Genomic DNA, 20,386 nt, shown 5'->3' on the forward strand with positions numbered 1-20,386 from the left:
GGTTTCAGAATATTCCGGGGGAAGTTCTAGGTAGGGCACAATTAGTTCCCGGGAGTGTGTGTGTGTGTCCGTGAGGCCCGCTGTGCCTCAGCGTGGCCTTCCCCCCACCGCAACGAATGCGCGTGCCTGGCACCGATACGCGGGGCAAGTCTCCCCTGCGTGGTGAAGCGTATTGCCACCCCGCCCCCGTGCTCGAAAGGCTAGCAGACCCTCCCTAACCTGGCGCCCCTCCCGCGACGCGTCGGACTACAGCTCCCATCAGCCCCAGCCAGTGCTGGCTGGGGCTGATGGGAGCTGTAGTCCGACGCGTCGCGGGAGGGGCGCCAGGTTAGGGAGGGTCTGCTAGCCTTTCGAGCATGCTGAGGCGCGCCTCGCCGCCACTCCTGGCCGGTGGGCCGGGGGCGGGAGGAAGGCAAGGCGGCGGGAGGGCCAGCCGGCGCTACCCTCCGCACCATAGCGACGGGCGCTCAGGAAATCGCGTCAGCACGCGCGCGCCCGCCCCTCCTGGTGCGGCGTGAGCGAGTAATTCATCGCGCCTGCCGGCCGGGTTCTTCATCCTTCGGCCTGCCGCGCGGCATTGGCTACCGGCGGCAGCTCCGAATCTCTGAGGCGGCCGGCTCCCCGGGGCGCCTGGCAAGGTGGGAGGTAGGGGAAGGCCGGGAGCGGAGCGTCGACGGGCCGGCCTGGCCTGGCCTGGCCTGGGGGCAGAGGCTGCGGAAGCAGCGGGGGCGGGGGGGACGCGCGCCGGCGAGGCTGCCGCCCCGCTGTCCCGTGTCACGCGGCTGTGCTGTGAGACCTTGGCTAGGGGGTGGCTTCCCAAGGTGTCCGCTTTGGGCTTCCCCATCGGTGGCCTTGCGTGACGTCTCGAGCGAAGTAGAGTTTGATGGTTGGGGCCGCTGTGGAGGTGGTGGTGGGTCTGGGAGAACTAGGCTGCGCCGAGAGGTTAGGGGTGATGTCTGAGCGGAGAGAAGAGGGAGGGCTTTGTCTTGGGGAAGGCAAGGTGACCCGCAGCATCTCTCCGTGTGTGCACTGCAGTCACCGGCCAAGACAATAGCAGTTTTCCAAAACGGAGCAAATTGCGTTCCTTATTAACGTGAAGAGGAACGCTACGTTTGAATACTACATAAGGCGCCGTTCCTTGAAATAAGGAACTGGTGGCAAGCCAAGGTAGCAGCCTGGGCCTGTTTGTGGCTGAGGGATGCTAGTGATTCTGCACGGGGTGAATGGAGCACAGCCTCGGTGAAGATATTTGTTTGGTACTTGCGGAGCATCTCGAGGATGTGAACTGGCAAGAGCCTTGTAGAGTTACTGCACAATGTATTTTCTGTATTCATAGCTGACCTCATAAAGTACAGAATATGATCTTTGGAGTTCTGACAAAATATATAATTTTCTTTCAATCTCTAGCAAAAGAGAGAGAAAAGTTCTTCCGTGATGCAAAGGGGTCTGAAGCTGCTAGGGTTGTGCATCTCTGGAAGTTTGTTTTTTGACTAAAGCGTAATAGTGGATGGAAACAGTTAAAGCTGATGTGTCTGGTTTAAGATACTGAGTAGATACTGAAAGAAACCCCAACTTCCTCTATAATATGGGCTGCTTCTCTTTCTCCCCTTTTCTTTTAATCTTCCGGCTGTACGCCACTGGTGTACTTAACTAACCCCGTGTGAAAGTGCTTTCCATCATCCAGCCAACTTGGCTTAGATTGGTGCCGTTCCCCTGGTGATTGCATAGCTTGAGTGAAATCCCCTTGGCAGTAGCCTGCCTGCCTGCCTGCTGCACGGGGACATTGAACACCCGATACTAATGTCTGGCGGTTGTACTTTTATTTATAGCAGAGCTTTTGAGCCTGCTGTGTATTTTTACTCTATGCTGCTTCAAATTAGGCTCAAGCACTGTTTTAGCTGCCCATGATTTGCAAGCTGCACAGGACAGGTCCTGAAAGGGGGATTTGTTTGTTCTTCTCTAGGTCATTGTGAGTTTGCAATTCTTTAGTTATGTGCAGTACAGTCCTATAGCTTGTTCAGTGAGACTTACTCCCAGGTAAATGAGCATAGGGATGCAGCTTTAGATGCACTTGTTTTTCATTGAAAGTTGGCATCTACTTCTAAAAAGTATTATCAAATACTTAGAATCTAGAATACCTCTTTTAACACTTATAAACTCAGTATTTGTGCTTACACTCGTTTCTTGACTATTACCTAGGTGTCCTCACTAAATATACTCGAAAGAGAAAGAAATGAGCTTAGTAGCTTTGAGAATTAATCACTTTTGTGTGGTATGACGATCAAAAAGCTTTTGTGTGTGTATGTGTGAAGGAAAATACTGTTCAAAAGCTTTGGGAACTTTGTGTGGAGAGAATGTGTAGAATAAGGATGCAATCCTATGCATGTTTAGACGGAAAAATGCCCTACAGCTCCCAGAATCCCCCAGCTGACCATGATGATTGGGGAATGCTGGGAGTTGTAGGACATTTTACTGTCTAAACATGTATAGGATTGTGTCCTAAAAGTATTTTATTCCATGGCTGTTTTTAGTAAAATAGACATAGGGGAACACTTAATATGTGTGATTCAGCCTTCATTACTGCAACACTTGAAATGCATGAAATTATCAACAGATTAGACTTTATCTTACATCCTGATTTGGCAAATACAGATTATAAATCTGTTTTATTTTTATTTTGCCTTTGATCATTGATGGAAGATTTTTTATTTAGAGATCAATCCTATGGTCCCTGGGCGAGTGTCTCAGGGAACATAGGATCATTCGGATTCCCCTTCCAAGGTTGGAGACAGCACCGACCTGCCCTCCAACGTCAGAAACAGCCATGCCAGCTGCACTCTGAAGTTGGAAAAGCGACCTCCAAGGAGGAAGAAAGGGGGCATTCTGGATAGGCCAGAATATGATTTATCCTGAGCCTGCTCCAGCCGCCTTCCCTTCCCTTCTGAGGCGTCCTTGCTAGACAGGCTAAAAAGGACTCAAGCACTCTCTCTACACAAGGTATACCACGTCAGGCAGCCATCAAAAATTCTGGTAGGCCTCAGTTCTTGTTCAATACTAAAGTTGTTATAATAAAACCATAGAACTTTTTCCTGCATGTTCCTGGGTCCCTGAAGAATCTTGCAAGTATATCTTGGGTAAACTCATGTTACTGGGCTTTCTCTTCTCTACTTTTCCATCCCTCCTCCCACCGTGATGGGGCATCCACACCGGCTTATTTATGTCTCTGACCTTTTGCGTATAAAGCAGTTTGTGTGTGTATGTGTGTCAGTTTTTACAATCAAACAAACATGATTGTGTTTGGAGGGAGCTGATCCCTGCCCCCTTCTCCACCTTACTCACTCTACTCCATCACTGTTCTCCCCAGCCTTAGTCACTTCCCATATCAGAGCCAGACTGGGAGTAAGGTATCTGCAGCAACAGAAGGGGGAGGGTTTAGCTCCCCTCACCCACATGAACTTCTCTTGTAATAGTTTGACTCTTTTTCACATCTCTGTATGTGAATGGAGCACAGATGTAGCTTCTTCCAGTCACATCTAATTTTGGTCCTTATACACTGACAAGAAAGAGTACATCACTTGATAGCGTGGACAAGGAACTATCCTGAAAGGAGAATGGGTTACAGAAAGAAAATAAGTTGTATTTGTACCATTCAGCTTAATCCTGAACATGTTTATTTGGAAATAAGTCCCATTGAGCTGCATAAGATTGGAGCTTCAAAAAGGCAACTTTTTGAATGAGCAAGAATATTCAGAAAGTAGAATTTATTGTGTTGTTTATACTAAATACTTCCCAGGTATAATGCTAGAGTATTCTTGTTTCGAGTAGCGAACAGCTGTTCCTTAACACTAACTTTATTTTCTTTTTCTAGCTCATGGTATTGAATTTAAATTGTATGTCATGGATGATGATGCTTTGTCACTTGGAGCAATTGATGTTTCCTATTCATCATCTTCAGCAGAATGCACTGTTTCAAGGTGTAAACACTCTACTGAGGAATGGGTAAGTAAAATACTCTGTTTTTAGTTTTCATGAGATTCTTATTTGCTGAAGTGCAAGAATATTGCAAGAATATCTGGTTATTTCAGAAAATTAGGAACAAATGACATTTATGATGAATAGTACAGGCATAATCTTTTTCTAGGCATAACCTTTTTCTAGAGCTTCTGCTGATAGTAATCTTTTCTATTGCTCTTGAAATATAAAAGGTTCTCTTTCTGTATCAAGCAGAAAATATCACATGTTTAAAAAGAAGTTAGTACATCTCTTTATGTACTAACATAGCTAATGCCTTCATGGTCCAAATAAGATGAGATAGATAGATATATTGAAAGAGCTTGGAAAGTATTTTGGGGAGGTCTAGTTCAGGTAAAAATAATAAAAGCAAAAGCACACACAAGGCTTGGAGTAGGCATGAGGAGCAATGGATGGATGTTCCTGGGTGGAGCATAAAGATAATCGTGAAATGGAGGAGGCAATTAGGTTAATATGGTAGGAAAAATGCTATTGTGCAGTACTTAAAGATGTAGAGCAGCTTGAACTTGAAACGCATGAAGATTTGGAGACATGGTAAGAGAGGACAGAAAAAAGGACTACTTTGGCAGCTGTGCTTGGATTAGGAGATAAGAGACAGGTTACCATAATCAACAGAAGAGACTGTGTGAGAATGACATAGCTTTTAGAGTGGACAGAATAGAGTGACATAGATATTTCTATCATAGAATTAGAGAGAGGATAGAAATAAGATTTGAAGGTGTTGCAAAATTGCCTATTTTGAAATCATAGTATCATTCATAGGATATGGGACAAAGGGAAAGATTAGGATAATTAGAAGGGCTTCATTTCAGTTTTTACAAAAATATATATTAGGGTAAATGTTAGTCAAATATTGTTACTACCTGTACTGAATCATTTATTTTACTGGTTAAGTTTTACCTTGTGTGACTTCCTGTTTTTTGTGTCCTCCTTCTTCATAATTAGACCTCTTTCCCTTTCCCCCACTCTTTTCTGTGTTAGTTATAGAGCTTTAATCACACTCTCCAATAATACCTGCCTTATTTATTGGCCAGACCTATGCACATTTGCTTAGAAATAACCCCCATGGGAGTTCTATGGGATTAAGAGTATAAGTGTACATAGGATTGCAGTCCTTGTTTGTTCATGTTAAATGGCATCTTCCCTTATATTAAAAAAAAAACACACCCTTTCTTACTACAGTAACTTCTCCTGATAATCCCTAATACTCAAGCATCAGGAAAAATGCCCTGTAGCTTTTTTGAAGTAGTATTTTATATCTGTAAGCTGAATATTTAAGGGTAAAAGATAAGAATAATAAATATTACATTGTTATATTTTAAATATGCTGCTATTTTAGTTAGCGAGTTGCAATCTTAGATTATTAATTAACTTTTTTGCTTTATGTGCTTTATATTTTAGCATCATGAATACAATCCTAAACATGTTTATTCAGAAGTAAGTCTCATTGAACTCAGTGGGTTTTACTTCTTGCAAGTATACATACTATATGTACAATAGTTGGAGTTTGGGGATTTTATAACTGTGGGAGTTTGGAGCTTGGATCATGGTTTGTTTTTAAAAAGATTAATCTTTATATTGTGTCATATTAATTGGTAATGCCCTTTGGTATGAACATGGCCTTAAAGATTAAGTCTGATTTGTTTCAGTGGGAGGTTAAAGCAGTCACATAAATCTGTTGAAATGGAGGGATCTTAAAAGTGCTTAACCTTTGCTGATTCATATGGGAATACACATGAAGGACTTTAAGGACTTTAATTATGTGTGATCGTCACGTATTTTTATTTTCTAGGGAGAATGCAATTCTAGGCCTACTGTCTTCCGATCAGCCACTTTAAAATGGAAAGAGAACATACTTGGCAGGAATAGGCCATTCGTGGGACGCTGTTGCCATGTATGCACTCCTCAAAGCCGGGTAGGTTGGATGATGATAGTAACAAACATAATTTCCATGATTTCTGTATTTAAATGGCTGGCCCAGTTTCAGAGTTAATTGTACATTCATCCAATAATGTCTACTTTAATAATTTAATTTCAAATTCTTCCTGGTCATAGTAGGTTAGTGTTTTATATCCTTATATTAAAGAAAGGTGCATTAGTATGTAGATTCTATGGCTATTATGAAGCCATGATTGGTAATGGAAGGAATACTGTTTTCTGATTTGTTTCTCTCCTACTTTCAGGACAAACTTTTTAATGCTAGTATCCCTTCTTTGGGCCTTCGTAATGTCATATATATTAATGAAACACATACACGGTAAGTCATTTTTTTTAGTATAGTTAATACCATGGTTTATAACAATGGGCTGGTTTGCACGATCAAAATAAGCCACTGTGACTTATTTAAATTGTGGCAGGTGCTAGGCATGTTTTCCATAATCACCTTCTGAGTGTGGTGCGTATAAAATCTGCGTTTGGTGGTGGCTTGGAGTAATAAGAACCTGGTACCTGGTTAAAAACACACACACTTCAGAGATGCTAATTTTGCATTTAGTTGTAAGACAGCAATCAATTAAAAATTAATACTTTAGAAACACTTAAGAAATAGAAAGTATACATTTCCATCTATATCTTTAATGACTTTCTGCCACGCATTAAAAACGTGGTTGTTCAGACAGGCATTTGGGGTGGGTTAGGGTATTTTAGAAATATGTTTCTAACGTAGAATTTGTTTTAAACTGTGTCTATTATTGTACATCGCCCAGAGTGGCTGGGTGACCAGCCAGATGGGCGATTAATAAAATAAATAAATAAATAAATAAGAACTTTTGAGAGTGTGTGCTGTACTCAGTGGTGAACCACAAATACACAGGCTGAAATTGTCAATTTCTAAAACTTTTAAGTATCCTAGCAAACAATAAGCAGTATTGCTATACAAATCTATCGTGCAACTACACTTGGAATACTGTGTACAGTTCTTGTCACTGCAACCAAAAAAGGATATTATAGCATGGAAAAAGTGCAGAAAAGAGCAACTAAAATGATTAAAGGGGCTGGAACAACTCCCATGTGAGGAAAAGTTACATCTTCTTGGTCGTAGTAGGTTACTGTTTAATTTAGGGAAGAGGTGAGTGAGGGGAGACATGATAGTAGTGTATGCATGATGTGGAGAAAGTGGATAGGGAGACATTTTTCTCTCTCATAATATTAGAACTCATGAAGCTGACTGGTGGGAGATTCAGGATAGGTAAAAGGAAGTACTTTTTTACACAGTGCATAGTTAAAGTATGGAATCAACGTCCACAAGATGTAGTGATGGTCACCAATTTAGATGGCTTTAAAAGGGGATTGGAGAAGAAGGCTATCAAAGGCAACTAGTCCTGATGGCTATATGCTACCTCCAGTATCAGAGCCAGTATGCCTATGTACACCAGTTGCTGGGGAACATGGGCAGGAGGGTGCTGTTGCACTGATGTCCTGCTTGTGGTCTTCCTCTGGGCAGCTGTGTGAACAGAATGCTGGACTAGATGGACCTTGGTCTGATCCAGCACTGCTCCTTTTATGTTCTTATGTTCTTAGAGGAGGCTAACTGTCAACTGACAAACAGGAGTCCACAAATTGTGGCTGGCCTTGGTAGCTAACCATTGTTTTCTACTAGTTTGCTGTGAATTTCAGTCTCACCATGATATTGCAACAATGTTGTATTCATTTATCAAAGGAGTTATCAGTTTCATTACTCAGAATTAAGTCACATATTAATAACTTGGCCTTTATGTAGGTTCATGGACACACGAACATTTTTTGACCCATAATTTTGAATTCATTACATGGATTTTGACTTTTTCAATTTTTAAGACTTCCCCTTGCAACAAATATATAATCTTTATAAGAATCTCAAATATTACACACAATTTTCATTTTTGGTACAAAACCCAGAGTGTAGGAAAAGCATGGGTTTTTATTTTAATTCTCTGACCAAGAAAATTTTACTACAAGAGTAAGGGAAGAATTACATGTTTTTCAAGAATAAGAAGTCCTGTGGCACTTTCAGGACTGACTAATTTTCCTGGCATGAGTTTAGATAGGCTAGAGTGTACTTGTCGGATGCCGTTTTTCAAGTTGCATCGCTGAAACTCTCTGCCCTACAGGGTTTGGTAAAGCTACTCTAGATTTCTTTTTAATCGGAATTTGTGATGAAACCAGACTTACGGGTTGTAAGATCCTTCATTTAGGGACTTCTGATTGGTGAGGACTGATTTGTTTCTTCCTCTGGCAGCATGCATGGCAAAGCAACAGATATGATTCAGGTGTGCCAAAACAAGGTGATACTATTTTGCGCTTAATGCCTAGTGAGAAAATGTATTAATATGGCAAGAAAATGCAGAAGTAACTTATATCAATCTTCCCCAATCTGGTGTCCTTCAGATGTGCTGGCCTTCAATTCCCAGCAGCCACCAGCCAGGTTTTTTATTCATTCATGCTTGGATCAGATAGTAAGATGTAGGGCACTAGGGTCAATATGTAAGGGCACAATGACAGGTATGATGGGCTGTTTTAATGCATCCACTGAGTTGTGTTTTTTATTTGTCTATGGTTGTCATTGATGGTTTAGTTGTCTTATGGGGTGGTTGTACTTTAGTATGATTTGGATAATTGTTTTAGCTGTTCTAAATTTTGTATGTTTGCATTTTGCTTTAAGTCACCTTGATTTTTTTTTTTGAGAAAGGCATCTGAGAAATTTAATAAATAATAAATACCTGAGGAAAATCTGTACAAATCAAGAGGTGTCTACAGTCTCTCTCTGGCTTCTGTAATGTTAGCAGACATTGCCATCACACTTTAAAATTTGTTTCGATCCATATATGTTGTATCCAGATGCTGCACAGTGCAATCCATAGTGATCCAGCCATCTAGATCAAGCATTAATGTGCCCTAGCGGCCATAGTTTTGGTGGTGGTGGAGAGGGTTGAGCCAAGTTACGTCAGTGGTAAGGGGAGCCATTTAGACAGTTTTGCTATTCTCAGGGTCTAATTATCAATCAGTGTATAATTATGGAACAGAAACTGTCTTGGTCACCCTGGCAGATGACCTATACTGGGAAGCAGAAGTGAGGAATTAATCCCTGTTAGTTCAGCTGGATCTCTCGGCAGGTTTCAATACCATTGACCATGGTATCCTTCTGGATCGCTTTGGAACTCCATGTCTAGGGAAGCGCACCTTGATCCTTTTCGATATTTTTTTTTCTTGTGCTGACCTTTTTCAACAGGTTGATGATTTTTAAATGACACTGGTGCTTTTTCTGAAATTTATTTTCAATTGGCTATCCCTTAGACTTTTAGATCAATTGTTTTTATGGTGGTTGTTTTGAAAATTTGTTGTAAGCTGCTTTGGGTGTTTGTTTAATTGGAAAGTAGAATATAAATATGTTACATAATACAGCTTTGGGGCCAATTTAAACAGCTATTTAAATAGTAGAATTGTTGTCAGATTAAAGAATTATTAGCTGATCAAACACTTGTTTTTCAAATGGTTACATTTAAATAGATAGGCATATTACCAACACCTCAGAATTTGAATTTTCTTGAGATATTGAAGGAAGTATGAGAGAATTTAACAATGTAATAAACAAAAGGTTGTACTCATAATTTGAAGGAAAAGAAGATAGCTTTAATATTTTTCTTTTTCATTTTATAAAATTGTTATACTATAACCAAGGTAACCTCAAAAAAATATAGTACTCGCTTAACTCACAGCCTCCCCAATTTAATATCTTCCCAACAGATGGACCCCTACTGATTTCAGTTTTGATATGGATATGATTGATAAAATAATACTTTGAATAGGAACTTTCTAATAGTGTATTGTGTATTATTGTATTATATACAACAGGTACAGAGGCTGGCTTGCCAGAAGGCTCTGTTATGTCCTTTTTGTGCAAGAACGGGATGTTCATAAGGGTATGTTTGCAACTAATGTGACAGAAAATGTGTTGAACAGTAGCAGGTAAGAGATTAAAATAATGTTTTTTAAAACTTCTAGTTCATGTTTAATGACAACTTGTTGGGTTTCTGTGAGAAAGGCCCTAGAACTCCCCTTTCTGTGATTTCTGAAGAGTTCCCAATTTGGACATCAATGAAGACATATTTCTCACTATTTATGTCCAGGCTATGATATATTGAATTCCTCTACCTCATTGTTGGAACCCGTATACAACCAAATGGAGGCATCTTTGTATACTTGTGTCTGGCTTCTACAGTGATCAGCTATTGATCTCCAGATATTGAAGGCTGCTAAAATATAAAGGCTTTAAAGCAATATATTTATTTTATTTTGTATGGGTGCGTTTCACCTTGAAACATGAAAACATACTGAAATTTTTATTTAAAATATCCGTGAGTAAATAATGCACTTCAACCTGCAAGCTGGTTATAGCTAATTGACATACTGAGCAGAGACACTCCTTGGATATTTGAGTAGTAACTTTTTTTATGGAAACGCACCAACAAAAGCAGATAAAATGAACAGCATATTTTTTAAATCTTATTTGTAACATCCAGAGTGCAGGATGCTATTATAGAGGAAGCGTCAGAAATTTCTGCTTTCGGGGGTTCTGGTCAGCTTGACCCTAGAAACTCGAGCAAAGTCAAGAAGAAAGCTAAAAGGATTCTTCAGGAAATGGTAGCAAATGTTTCGCCTTCTTTGATCAGGTAACAAAACTAGCTTTTGGTTGATAATGCCTGGGAGTGCTGAAGTGCAGTCAGAATTCACAAACACATAATTGTTGCCTGTTATCTCAGAACTCTACTTCTGTTATCTGTGTTGTAAGCTCAACTCAAAGCAGTGGTATTTGTCCTTGAAGAATATATATATCTATATTGCTTCATATTCTAATGTGATAGTACCAGGGAACTTTTCGGTGAAACAAAAGAACATATTGTAATGAATGAGCATGTTATCAGCCCAACATTATCCTCTGTTGTTCAGGCCTAAACTGGATTAAAACCTCTTGCCATATTTACTACAGCTGTTATGACTCTCATTTTTTTTTTTAAAGTGTTTTATGCAGAATTTTCACAGTAATTTACAGAGCAGTGTACAGGTCTACTTAGAAGTAAGACCCATTATGTTCAATGGGACTTACTGGTAAGTGTGTATAGGACTGCAGCCTTAATATAATTTTCATCCACTATTACAGTTTTTGGTTGTTTGTGTTCTGAGTTTTAAAGGCAGCATGTGTCTGAGTATTTTTGTTAGGTTATATTGTTTTCTTATGCTTGGAACTAAAATCTGCATATAAAACATGAATTCTGTTATATGGTGGTTCAACTTTTTATTGCCCTTTTAGGTTAACAGGATGGGTGTTGCTGAAATTATTTAACAGCTTTTTTTGGAATATCCAGATTCACAAAGGCCAATTGGAGATGGTGAAAGCAGCAACTGAGGTAATTGTTGAGGCAATGTGCAACACTAGATTAAAAAAAAAAAAATCATGTTGCAAATCCAATTTTCTCTGTCAGCAACAAATTTGTATGGGGTATTTGACTCATTCCAGTAGAAGCAGAGATGCATGCAGAAGGAACTTTAGAAAGCAAAATAAGCTTTGATGGAACCCTCCTGCTAGTCAGCTTAGTTAAACAGCAGTTCACCAATTTCTTGGAATGAGTAGCTGAAACATATAAAAAGGTTTTGATTCTGTCAAAGACTCAGCTCACCAAGGAAGGAAATCTGCATTTCGTCTTGCTGTACCACTTCAGACCGCAGGTGATGGAATTGCATGATTGAATGCTTTTCCCTGGAAAAATAATAATTCTGGCTTAGCCAGAACCTGTCTTCTTGACATCTGGTTTCCCAAATGGAGGACTACTATGATTATGTTATAGGGAGGACCATTCAGTCATATGATTCCCTTACCTGCAGTCATGAGTGGTACAGCCCAGACCCAGGTTTACAACATGAGCAAGAAATAGATCTGTCAATACTTTCTGTGGAACCTTCTTGGGTCAACTCACACTGTCAACTCACACTGATGCTCCAGACTTTACGCCATTGGTCAGGCTAAAGTGTCCAGAGCAAACGTTTCATGATCAGATTTGGGGGTGATCTCGGAGGTCATCTAGTCTGTTGGTGTATTGCCCACAGGTTGCATGTAGCCCCAGACACGGGTTGTGTGGCCCCTGTGATCTCGCCGCTGTTGAATCCCCCCTCCCCCGTTGATCACCATCACTGCTTTTGTGCAAGTAATGGCAGCATGGAATGTTGTTTGGAAAGCTAAAGCCTATTCCTCTCCCTGGAGACCACAGTTGCCATCATTGCTGCTTCTGCATCACCAGTGGTGGCTCAAGAGCAGCAATGCTGATCGGGGCCACCAGAAGGGGAGGAAGTGAAAGCCACCTCCTCCACCTTGTGCCCCTAAAGCAGCTGGCATCACTGCTTCTGTGCTACTAATGGCGATGCAAAAGCAGCAATGCTGGCTGCTTCAGGGTTGCTGGAAGGGGAGAAAGGTAAAGCTCCCTCCTTGCCCTGGTGACCTTGGAGCAGCTGGCTTCCAAACTATCATTAGTGGTATGAAAGCAGCAATGCAAGTTGGGGTCACTGGGAGGGGGAGGAAGTTAAAGCCTTATCCTCCCCCGGCAATCCAGAAGCAGCCAGTATTGTTGCTTATGCGCTACTAATGGTGGTACAAAAGCAGTGATGCCCACTGGGCTTGCTGGGGGGTTGGGTGTTGCATCCTCCATCAGCAACCCCCATAGCAGCCTCCCTTCCAACCCCAGCATATGTGTGTGTGTGTGTGTGTGTGTGTGTGTGTGAATGTATGTATGTGTGGTCTCATGCCAATGGCCAGTGCGGCCCTTGAGGGGGTGGGGAACTGTGTACTCCCTTGAGCTAGTCCAACCTGTCAGCCGATGCAGGAAATTCACTACTAAGGCACCCCTGATAGGATCCAACATCTGCATAAAAACCTCTAATGAAGGTGAGTCCACCACCTTCTGTTAGAGCAGCAGATTGTGTATGTTGCCCTGAGAGCTTCAGTTATCTAAGTATTTGGATATCTAAGTAATCTCTTCATTTGTTCTTCATACAGCTGAATTTGCCTCTTATCTTCCTACCTGTTCACAAATCTCACATCGACTACCTGCTTCTCACGTTCATTCTCTTCTGCCATAACATCAAAGCGCCCTACATTGCAGCAGGGAATAACCTGAATATTCCCATTTTCAGGTAATACTGTATTGGTGGATACATGGGGAACTGTCACCGTATTAATCAAGCCATATTGATTATCTCACCATATTGATTATCTCACCATATTGATTATCTCCCCACCAATACCATTGCACAAGTGGCCCCACTCATAGAATCATAGAATCGTAGGGTTGGAAGGGGCCTACAAGGCCATCGAGTCCAGCCCCCTGCTTAGTCTAGGAATCCAAGTCAGAGCATCCCTGACAGATGGCTGTCCAGCCTCATCTTGAATGCCTCCAGTGTGGGAGAGCCCATCACCTCCCAAGGTCATTGGTTCCACTGTCGTATTGCTCTAACAGTCAGGAGGTTTTTCCTGATGTTCAGCTGGAATCTGGCTTCCTGTAACTTGAGCCCATTATTCTGTGTCCTGCACTCTGGGATGATCGAGAAGAGATCCTGGCCTTCCTGTTTGTGACAACTTTTCAACTATTTGAAGAGCGCTATCATATCTCCCCTCAGTCTTCTCTTCTCAAGGCTAAACATGTCCAGTTCTTTCAGTCTCTCTTCATAGGGCTTTGTTTCCAGTCCCCTGATCCTTTGTTGCCCTCCTCTGAACCCTCTCCAGCTTGTCTGCATCCTTCTTAAATTGTGGTTCCCAGAACTGGGCACAGTACTCCAGATGAGGCCTAACCAGTGCTGAGTAGAGGGAAACTAGTACTTCCCGGGATTTGGAAGCTATGCTTCTATTAATGCAGCCCAAAAGAGCATTTGCCTTTTTTGCAGCCATATCACATTGTTGGCTCATATTCAGCTTGTGATCGACAACAATTCCAAGATCTTTCTTGCGTGTAGTGTTGTTGAGCCACGTATCCCCCATCTTGTAACTGTGCATTTGGTTTCTTTTTCCTAGGTGCAGAACTTGGCATTTATCCCTATTACATGTCATTCTGTTGTTTTCTGCCCAGCGCTCCAGTCTATCCAGATCACTTTGAATTTTGTTTCTGTCTTCCAAACTATTAGCTATCCCGCCCAATTTGGTGTCATCTGCAAATTTTGTCAGCATTCCCTGCACCTCCTCCTCCAAGTCATTAATAAAAATGTTGAAGAGCGCTGGGCCCAGGACTGAGCCCTGTGGTACCCCACTCGTTACCTCTCCCCAGTTTGAGAAGGTCCCACTGATAAGCACTCTTTGAGTCCGATTCTGTAGCCAACTGTGGATCCACCGGATCGTTGTTTCATCTAGCCCACTTTGAGCTAGTTTGCTCATCAGGATATCATGGGGCACTTTGTCGAAAGTTTTGCTGAAGTCGAGGTATATTATGTCCACAGCATTCCCACAGTCCACAAGGGAGGTAACTTGATCAAAAAATGAGATCAGATTCATCTGGCAGGACTTGTTTTTGACAAATCCATGTTGGCTTCGAGTAATCACTGCATTGTTTTCAAGGTGCTTCCAGATGGATTGCTTTATAATCTGCTCCAGAATTTTCCCAGGGATTGATGTCAGACTGACTGGTCTGTAGTTCCCAGGTTCCTCCTTTTTACCCTTTTGAAGACAGGGACAACATTAGCCCTCCTCCAGTCATCTGGCACTTCCCCTGTCCTCCATGGTTTCTCAAAGAGAATAGACAGCAGTTCTGAGAGTCCTTCTGCCAGTTCCTTTATTACTCTAGGATGCAGTTCATCTGGCCCTGGAGATTTGAACTCATTCAAATTAATTAGGTGTTCCCTAGGTGCTCCTTGTGCAACAGCGATTTAGCGCTTCTGGGGGCAACCCAAAATGAGTGAAAATGCTTCTTTTGGAAGGAGGCAGATCAGTGGAGCTCAGATAAGGGAGCTCTGTTGACCTGCCTCCTTCAAGAAACAAGCATTTCCACTCATTTTGAGCATCCCCTGGGAAGCACTAAATCTCAATCAATCAATCAATCTCCCTTGTGTAAGAGGTGCGTCTTGCTTGTGTAATGGAATTGGTGGGATCCACTGCTTGAGGAAGTGAATTGCTGGGATGGAATCGGCAGGGGAGTAAGCACCCCATTGGATTCTGCCACAGATGCTTGCAAGCATTCTAATATTTTTTTTAAGCCTACATAATGTAACTTTAAAATAACATTAAGTGTACTTTAATTTTTTCCTCAAATATTTCAGGTCAAATAGTTTGTGTATAGGGACAAAAAATTAACATGGTGTGCTTTTTTTAGTTTTCTTGTTTTATTTGTTTAATAAATATAGGTAAAATAAACATGCTAAATTAGATCACAGGCATCAGAAAATCTTCCAATGGAAACTGAAAATTTTCCAATGAAAATTACACTATGCAGATTAGCATAATTTGCATCATAAAATGTTCCAGTCCAAATTTTTTTGGAAAACCCACATCACTAGTTGCTCTGTTGTTTATCATACATGGGGTTGGATCCAGGATCTATTTTCTATAGATGGAAGGGCTCTGCTCATGGAAGGTGCCTCTGCCCGATTTTGGGGAATAACTTGCACCATAGCTCACCCCATTCAGAGTTCCCCGACTGTCTGCATAGCACCTTCAAGGGGCCAGAGGGACTGATCTGGGGGGAGGGGGAGGAGAAGTCTGAGTCTGTCCACCGTTGTTACAGAAGTGTAATCATAAATATTTGTTTCAAGTAGATTGCTTAGCCCTGTGTAATGCAGTTTGTATCAGTGGTTAGCTGCTATCTTATTAGTTGTAAGCAACCACCACTATAGTATTTACACACGCATCAGTGGGTGACACTGTAGGCAGACTTTCATTCTTACTATGTCAGTTGTGCAGTTCAGTTAGTGGAGTACACATGTACTGTTTCACATCTGAAAGCTTGGAATACTGCATTTTTAATCCAGGAAAGCCAGTAGTTAAGAGCACATGAAAATAGAAATATAGATTATAAATAAATATTTTGCTTGCCTATAAAATATAGGGATGGTGGTTAGCTTTCCACTTGCAAAGGCTTGCAAGTGATCATTATGTATGAGATTATTTATTAAGATATATCTGAGAAATAAGCCAACAATTAAGAAATGTGTTGGGAAATGGATTCTGTGTAGTTTTGTGTGGAGTAGAGTTTGTTATTTCCATTTTTACCTGTCTATATTGCAAGAGGCTCAGGGTGGTGTCCAAACGTGTTCTCTTTATGTGTGATGTCGAAATCTTGGGCTCACACAATATTCTTGTGTGATCTTAATAACTGCACCAACTGGCAAACATACCCTTGTCTGGCTGAATCGATAAAGATCTCAAGTTCAAGACAATTTTAATTATATTTTAATTATAAAATTGTAGTGATAGAACTTGGACTTCATGTACTAGGACTAGGACTGCTCTTCATGTTATCAGAAAATAGGGTGTTCAGAAAGTAAAATTGGTTGAAAACATTTGGAGCCAAAATTAAACTGCCTTAAACTTATAGTAAGCCATCAGAAAGAGATTTTGACAAACCCCGTTATGCCTAATTTCTGTATATCCAAGAATGCTTCTGGATGAGTGCAGCTGCCTTGCCTCATTCATGGAATTTTACAGTGGTTCAGATGACATCTTCCACTTAGAACCCTCCCATGTTTTCCCACTACTACTTCAGTCTTTTTTTTCTGTCCACAAAAACTCTCTTAAGGAGTACAGGATGGAATAGCCGCAGAATGTCTTTTGGTAGCATTAGAAGCCATTCGTCTGGAAGCACCACGAGCATTTGTGATTATCTGGTCAGTCAGTGTTTGTCAGTTGTGCCAGAGGTGGAATTTTACCTTGGCTTTCTCATGTAGTGGAAATAAGTGAGCTGCATTGTTACATCTAAGTTGTCTGATATACTCTGTGGACACACACATTTTTGGTAATGTTACAGTCTTACCCTTTTTATTAAAATGTCTTATAAAGAAATATTTATTTATCCATAGTACCTTGATCCGTAAGCTTGGAGGATTTTTTATACGGAGAAAGTTAGACGAAAGGCCCGATGGCCGTAAAGATATTTTGTATAGAACCTTACTGCATGTGGTATGTATCTCTCTTTTAACTTAAAGCTTGTCTAAGGATACCATTTCAGGTTTTAATGGGAGAGTGGGAGGATTTGCAACAGAGTTCAAAGACTGAATTGCAAAAAAAAAAAGTGGTGTATTTGGTTCTTTTCTAAATCACTCAACAATAAATAACATATTGTTGCTCCTGAAGAATAAGCCTGTGCAGTCTAAAATACAGTATGGTATTAACAAACTTCTGCTAAGAAAACTCTGTGTATTTTATAGAGATTGTGATGACTTTGTTAGCATTCTTCTGTGGTATACATATCTTGTGCAGAAATCCTAGTACTTTAATAAGTTAATGAAACTGTTTCTCACACATTGTATACCCTTAATTTATAGTGCTATTAGCAGATGTTGAGGACATCTTGATCATGCAGTACTAGTTATCCTTCTATTCAGCTGTGTATAATCCCAATAAAACTAATGGGATCAGTGCACATGGACTAGAATGACATTGCACAGACCAGGGCTTGGTGCCATCTACATTGCTAGAAATCTTATGTAGGTTCTCTTTTGTATCAGGTTCCATAAATAGGTTTAAAGGGTGTGTGATAGTACTCTTCTGTTCCCTGCAACAAAATGAGGTGGTTTGCACAATCACCGTGGATTAAACAAGTCACTGTGGCTTGTTTAACCCATGGTGCGTGCCGGGCACCATTTTCCTAATCACTGAGTGGCTTGTTTAACCCATGGTAATCGTGCGAACCGGTCAATGACTTTCAAAGAAACCACAGTTGAAAATCCAGAAAAGAAAGTAATTTGTTACCTAGGTTCTTCTTGACATCAAGGAAAAAGGTGTGTGCGTGTGTGTGTGTGTGTGATACAACATTGTTAACGTAAACAAATCTGAGATGCAAATTTCTCTTATCTCTTCCAAATACCTTATGTAGTTTGGTAATGATGAAAGCAAATTAGCACAACATCATTGTTGCCGTAATCCCAATTCCCTCTAGTATCGAGGTTATATGCTCTCATGAAAAAGGGCTCCCCCCGCCCCCGGTAGTTATTTCTGCCTACTTGAGCAATTCCCCAGGTATGCAGAAATGTGTTAGTGTATTTATTTTAAACCCTAACTGGCCTGACAAGGACCTAATGCTCTCACTGACTTTCAGAACCTATGAAATGTTGATTGCAATTGAACCATAGAATGTTGAGGATGTCAGTTGATTTAAAAAAGGGAAAATGTAGCCAGGGAAGGGAAGGAATAGGCATGGCTTGAGCTCCTAGCAGCATATAGTATCACAGAGGTGGGGATTAAGGTTGGCAGAGGGGGAGAGATGTGTGTCATGAGGTTAAAAACACAGCTCTCTATACTACATAGGGATATTCGGGGTGGTGGTGGTGGTAAAGGACACCTTTTTCCAACTCTCCGGAACTTTTCCCACCCACCTCTTGCATGCACTATATAGCAATAAAGCACTGGGGGTTGGAACTGGCTGCCAGACCTGATCTTGGGCCCTTTATATATAAAGCGCTATATAGTACAGCGGAGAATGGTTCAGGAAGATTGGGAAGAAACAAAAGAGGTACCCCTTTTTTTCCTTCCCATGAGTTCAGAACAGCACATCAAAGCTCCTGTTCCATGTTGGCTGGAACCCTGAATATGAGCACTGCTGTTACGAACTGGGAACGTACTGCAAAGTTTTGTAGCAGGTCCCCACTTTTTAAAATTACTGATATGGAGCAATGCAAAGAGTTTGTGTCTGATTTTATTGTTATGCATTCTTCTTTTAGCATGTTCAAGAGTTGCTTCAACAGCAGCAGTTCTTAGAGATATTTCTGGAGGGCACACGGTCCCGGAGTGGAAAGATATCCTGTGCGAGGGCAGGCCTCTTATCAGTGGTGGTGGATGCTCTATATGCAAATTCTACTCCTGACATACTCATTATACCCGTGGGAATATCCTATGATAGAATAATTGAAGGTCACTACAATAGTGAACAGTTGGTAAGAGTGTTTGGAATCTTACCATTTTCTTTTAGAGCACTGTCAATAATAACAGTTTTGGTGATAAACTGTACTTTGGAAACACACACTGCATGATTATCTGAAATTAATTTGTAACAAAATAAGAACATGAGGAAATGACATCTGAATAATTATTTGGGGCAGAAACTGTTTGAAATATCCAAATAGCTGACTAGCTTAGATGAAGCAGCAATATAGAAACAAACTTCATATGATTTGTATGGTGGATGATTGGTATTTTTGAATATGTATTTATGTGGTTTGGATTTATGAATTTGTGTAATGGTAAGAAGCTTTTAAATGTAACTTAAAATAATTATTTTGCTTTTCAATGTTTTTTTAGGGAAAGCCCAAGACGAATGAAAGCCTTTGGAGTGTAGCCAGGGGAGTTTTTCGAATGCTGCGGAAGAATTATGGCTGTGTTCGAGTAGATTTCGCACAGCCATTTTCTCTAAAAGTAAGTTCACATTACATGGCCATCTCATATTGTAGAGCTATGTCTGTTATGAAAAAAGATGCTTAAGACTATGAGGCTGTTTGCACAACATGAGATCCCATTGTAGGTTTTTTAACCCACGATGAGGCTGTGGTGCATGTGGGCTTCCATTTGGAATATGCTAGTGTTGTGCAAACTCCGCAAGCATGGATTATGTGAGGTTGAACAATCCTCTGGTCCATTTTAGGGTTATGCAAGGGCTGTTTATGGAATGTGGCGCCTCTGGGCACTGTGCCTCAGTGTGGGTTAAATAATAGTGCGTCATCCGAACTCAGGTTGTATGAAGTAGAAAAAATAAATGTTTCGTGCATGATTTGAACATGGGTGTACTGCTCAAGCAAGGGAGTTCTGTGCCTGAATTCCCATGCTGAATTAGGACCCATACATGTAACAGGGTGCTGAATGTGTAGATCCCCAGGCTTCACGTCCACATTCAGCAGTCAGGGTTGTATGTATGGTTCCTATTGCAGGATAAGTGACCATATATTGCAGCATTGAATAGTTAGCTCTGGTTGGGCGGACAGCCTGGTCCTAACCCTGAAAATCATTCTGGCTCTTTAAGAATTTATGTCAAACTCTCAAGGGGACTTTTGTTGTGGAAGCAGGTTTCTAGGTTCAGTTTGTTGAAAGAGAGGGTGGGTTTGCACATAATGAGAAGCCACCATAGGGGAATTTTCTCTTGGGGCTTCTTGTGGCCGCTATTTTGGATATTCAAGCTGTGATGGGGGTGTGCTGTAGCTT

At 41.1% G+C, this 20,386-nt stretch overlaps 1 protein-coding gene across 28 annotated transcripts in view; it reads left to right on the forward strand.

The window, feature by feature from the left end:
• Positions 1–356: 356 nt before the first annotated feature.
• The window catches only part of GPAM (glycerol-3-phosphate acyltransferase, mitochondrial), a 47,569-nt gene continuing 27,539 nt past the window's right edge, over positions 357–20,386 (forward strand). For 3 of the 28 annotated variants that reach the window (XM_084846250.1, XM_084846253.1, XM_084846254.1), the window contains exons 1-10: positions 4,510–4,566; positions 5,825–5,947; positions 6,216–6,289; positions 9,862–9,975; positions 10,530–10,679; positions 11,318–11,414; positions 13,055–13,191; positions 17,056–17,155; positions 18,916–19,128; positions 19,493–19,606. In XM_084846250.1, the coding sequence (XP_084702376.1) occupies positions 4,564–4,566; positions 5,825–5,947; positions 6,216–6,289; positions 9,862–9,975; positions 10,530–10,679; positions 11,318–11,414; positions 13,055–13,191; positions 17,056–17,155; positions 18,916–19,128; positions 19,493–19,606 (1,125 nt within the window). In that variant the 5' untranslated portion in view covers positions 4,510–4,563. Of the gene's footprint in view, positions 646–780; positions 1,168–2,835; positions 3,031–3,244; positions 3,794–3,868; positions 4,000–4,509; positions 4,567–5,433; positions 5,470–5,824; positions 5,948–6,215; positions 6,290–9,861; positions 9,976–10,529; positions 10,680–11,317; positions 11,415–13,054; positions 13,192–17,055; positions 17,156–18,915; positions 19,129–19,492; positions 19,607–20,386 lie in introns of those variants that run through there. The other 25 variants (XM_084846245.1, XM_084846247.1, XM_084846224.1 and 22 more) reach the window with 24 other exon arrangements.

The sequence above is a fragment of the Heloderma suspectum genome, chromosome 3 (genome assembly GCF_057233095.1).
Source record: "Heloderma suspectum isolate Gila_16-S chromosome 3, 16-S_ref, whole genome shotgun sequence".
Classification (NCBI taxonomy): domain Eukaryota; kingdom Metazoa; phylum Chordata; class Lepidosauria; order Squamata; family Helodermatidae; genus Heloderma; species Heloderma suspectum.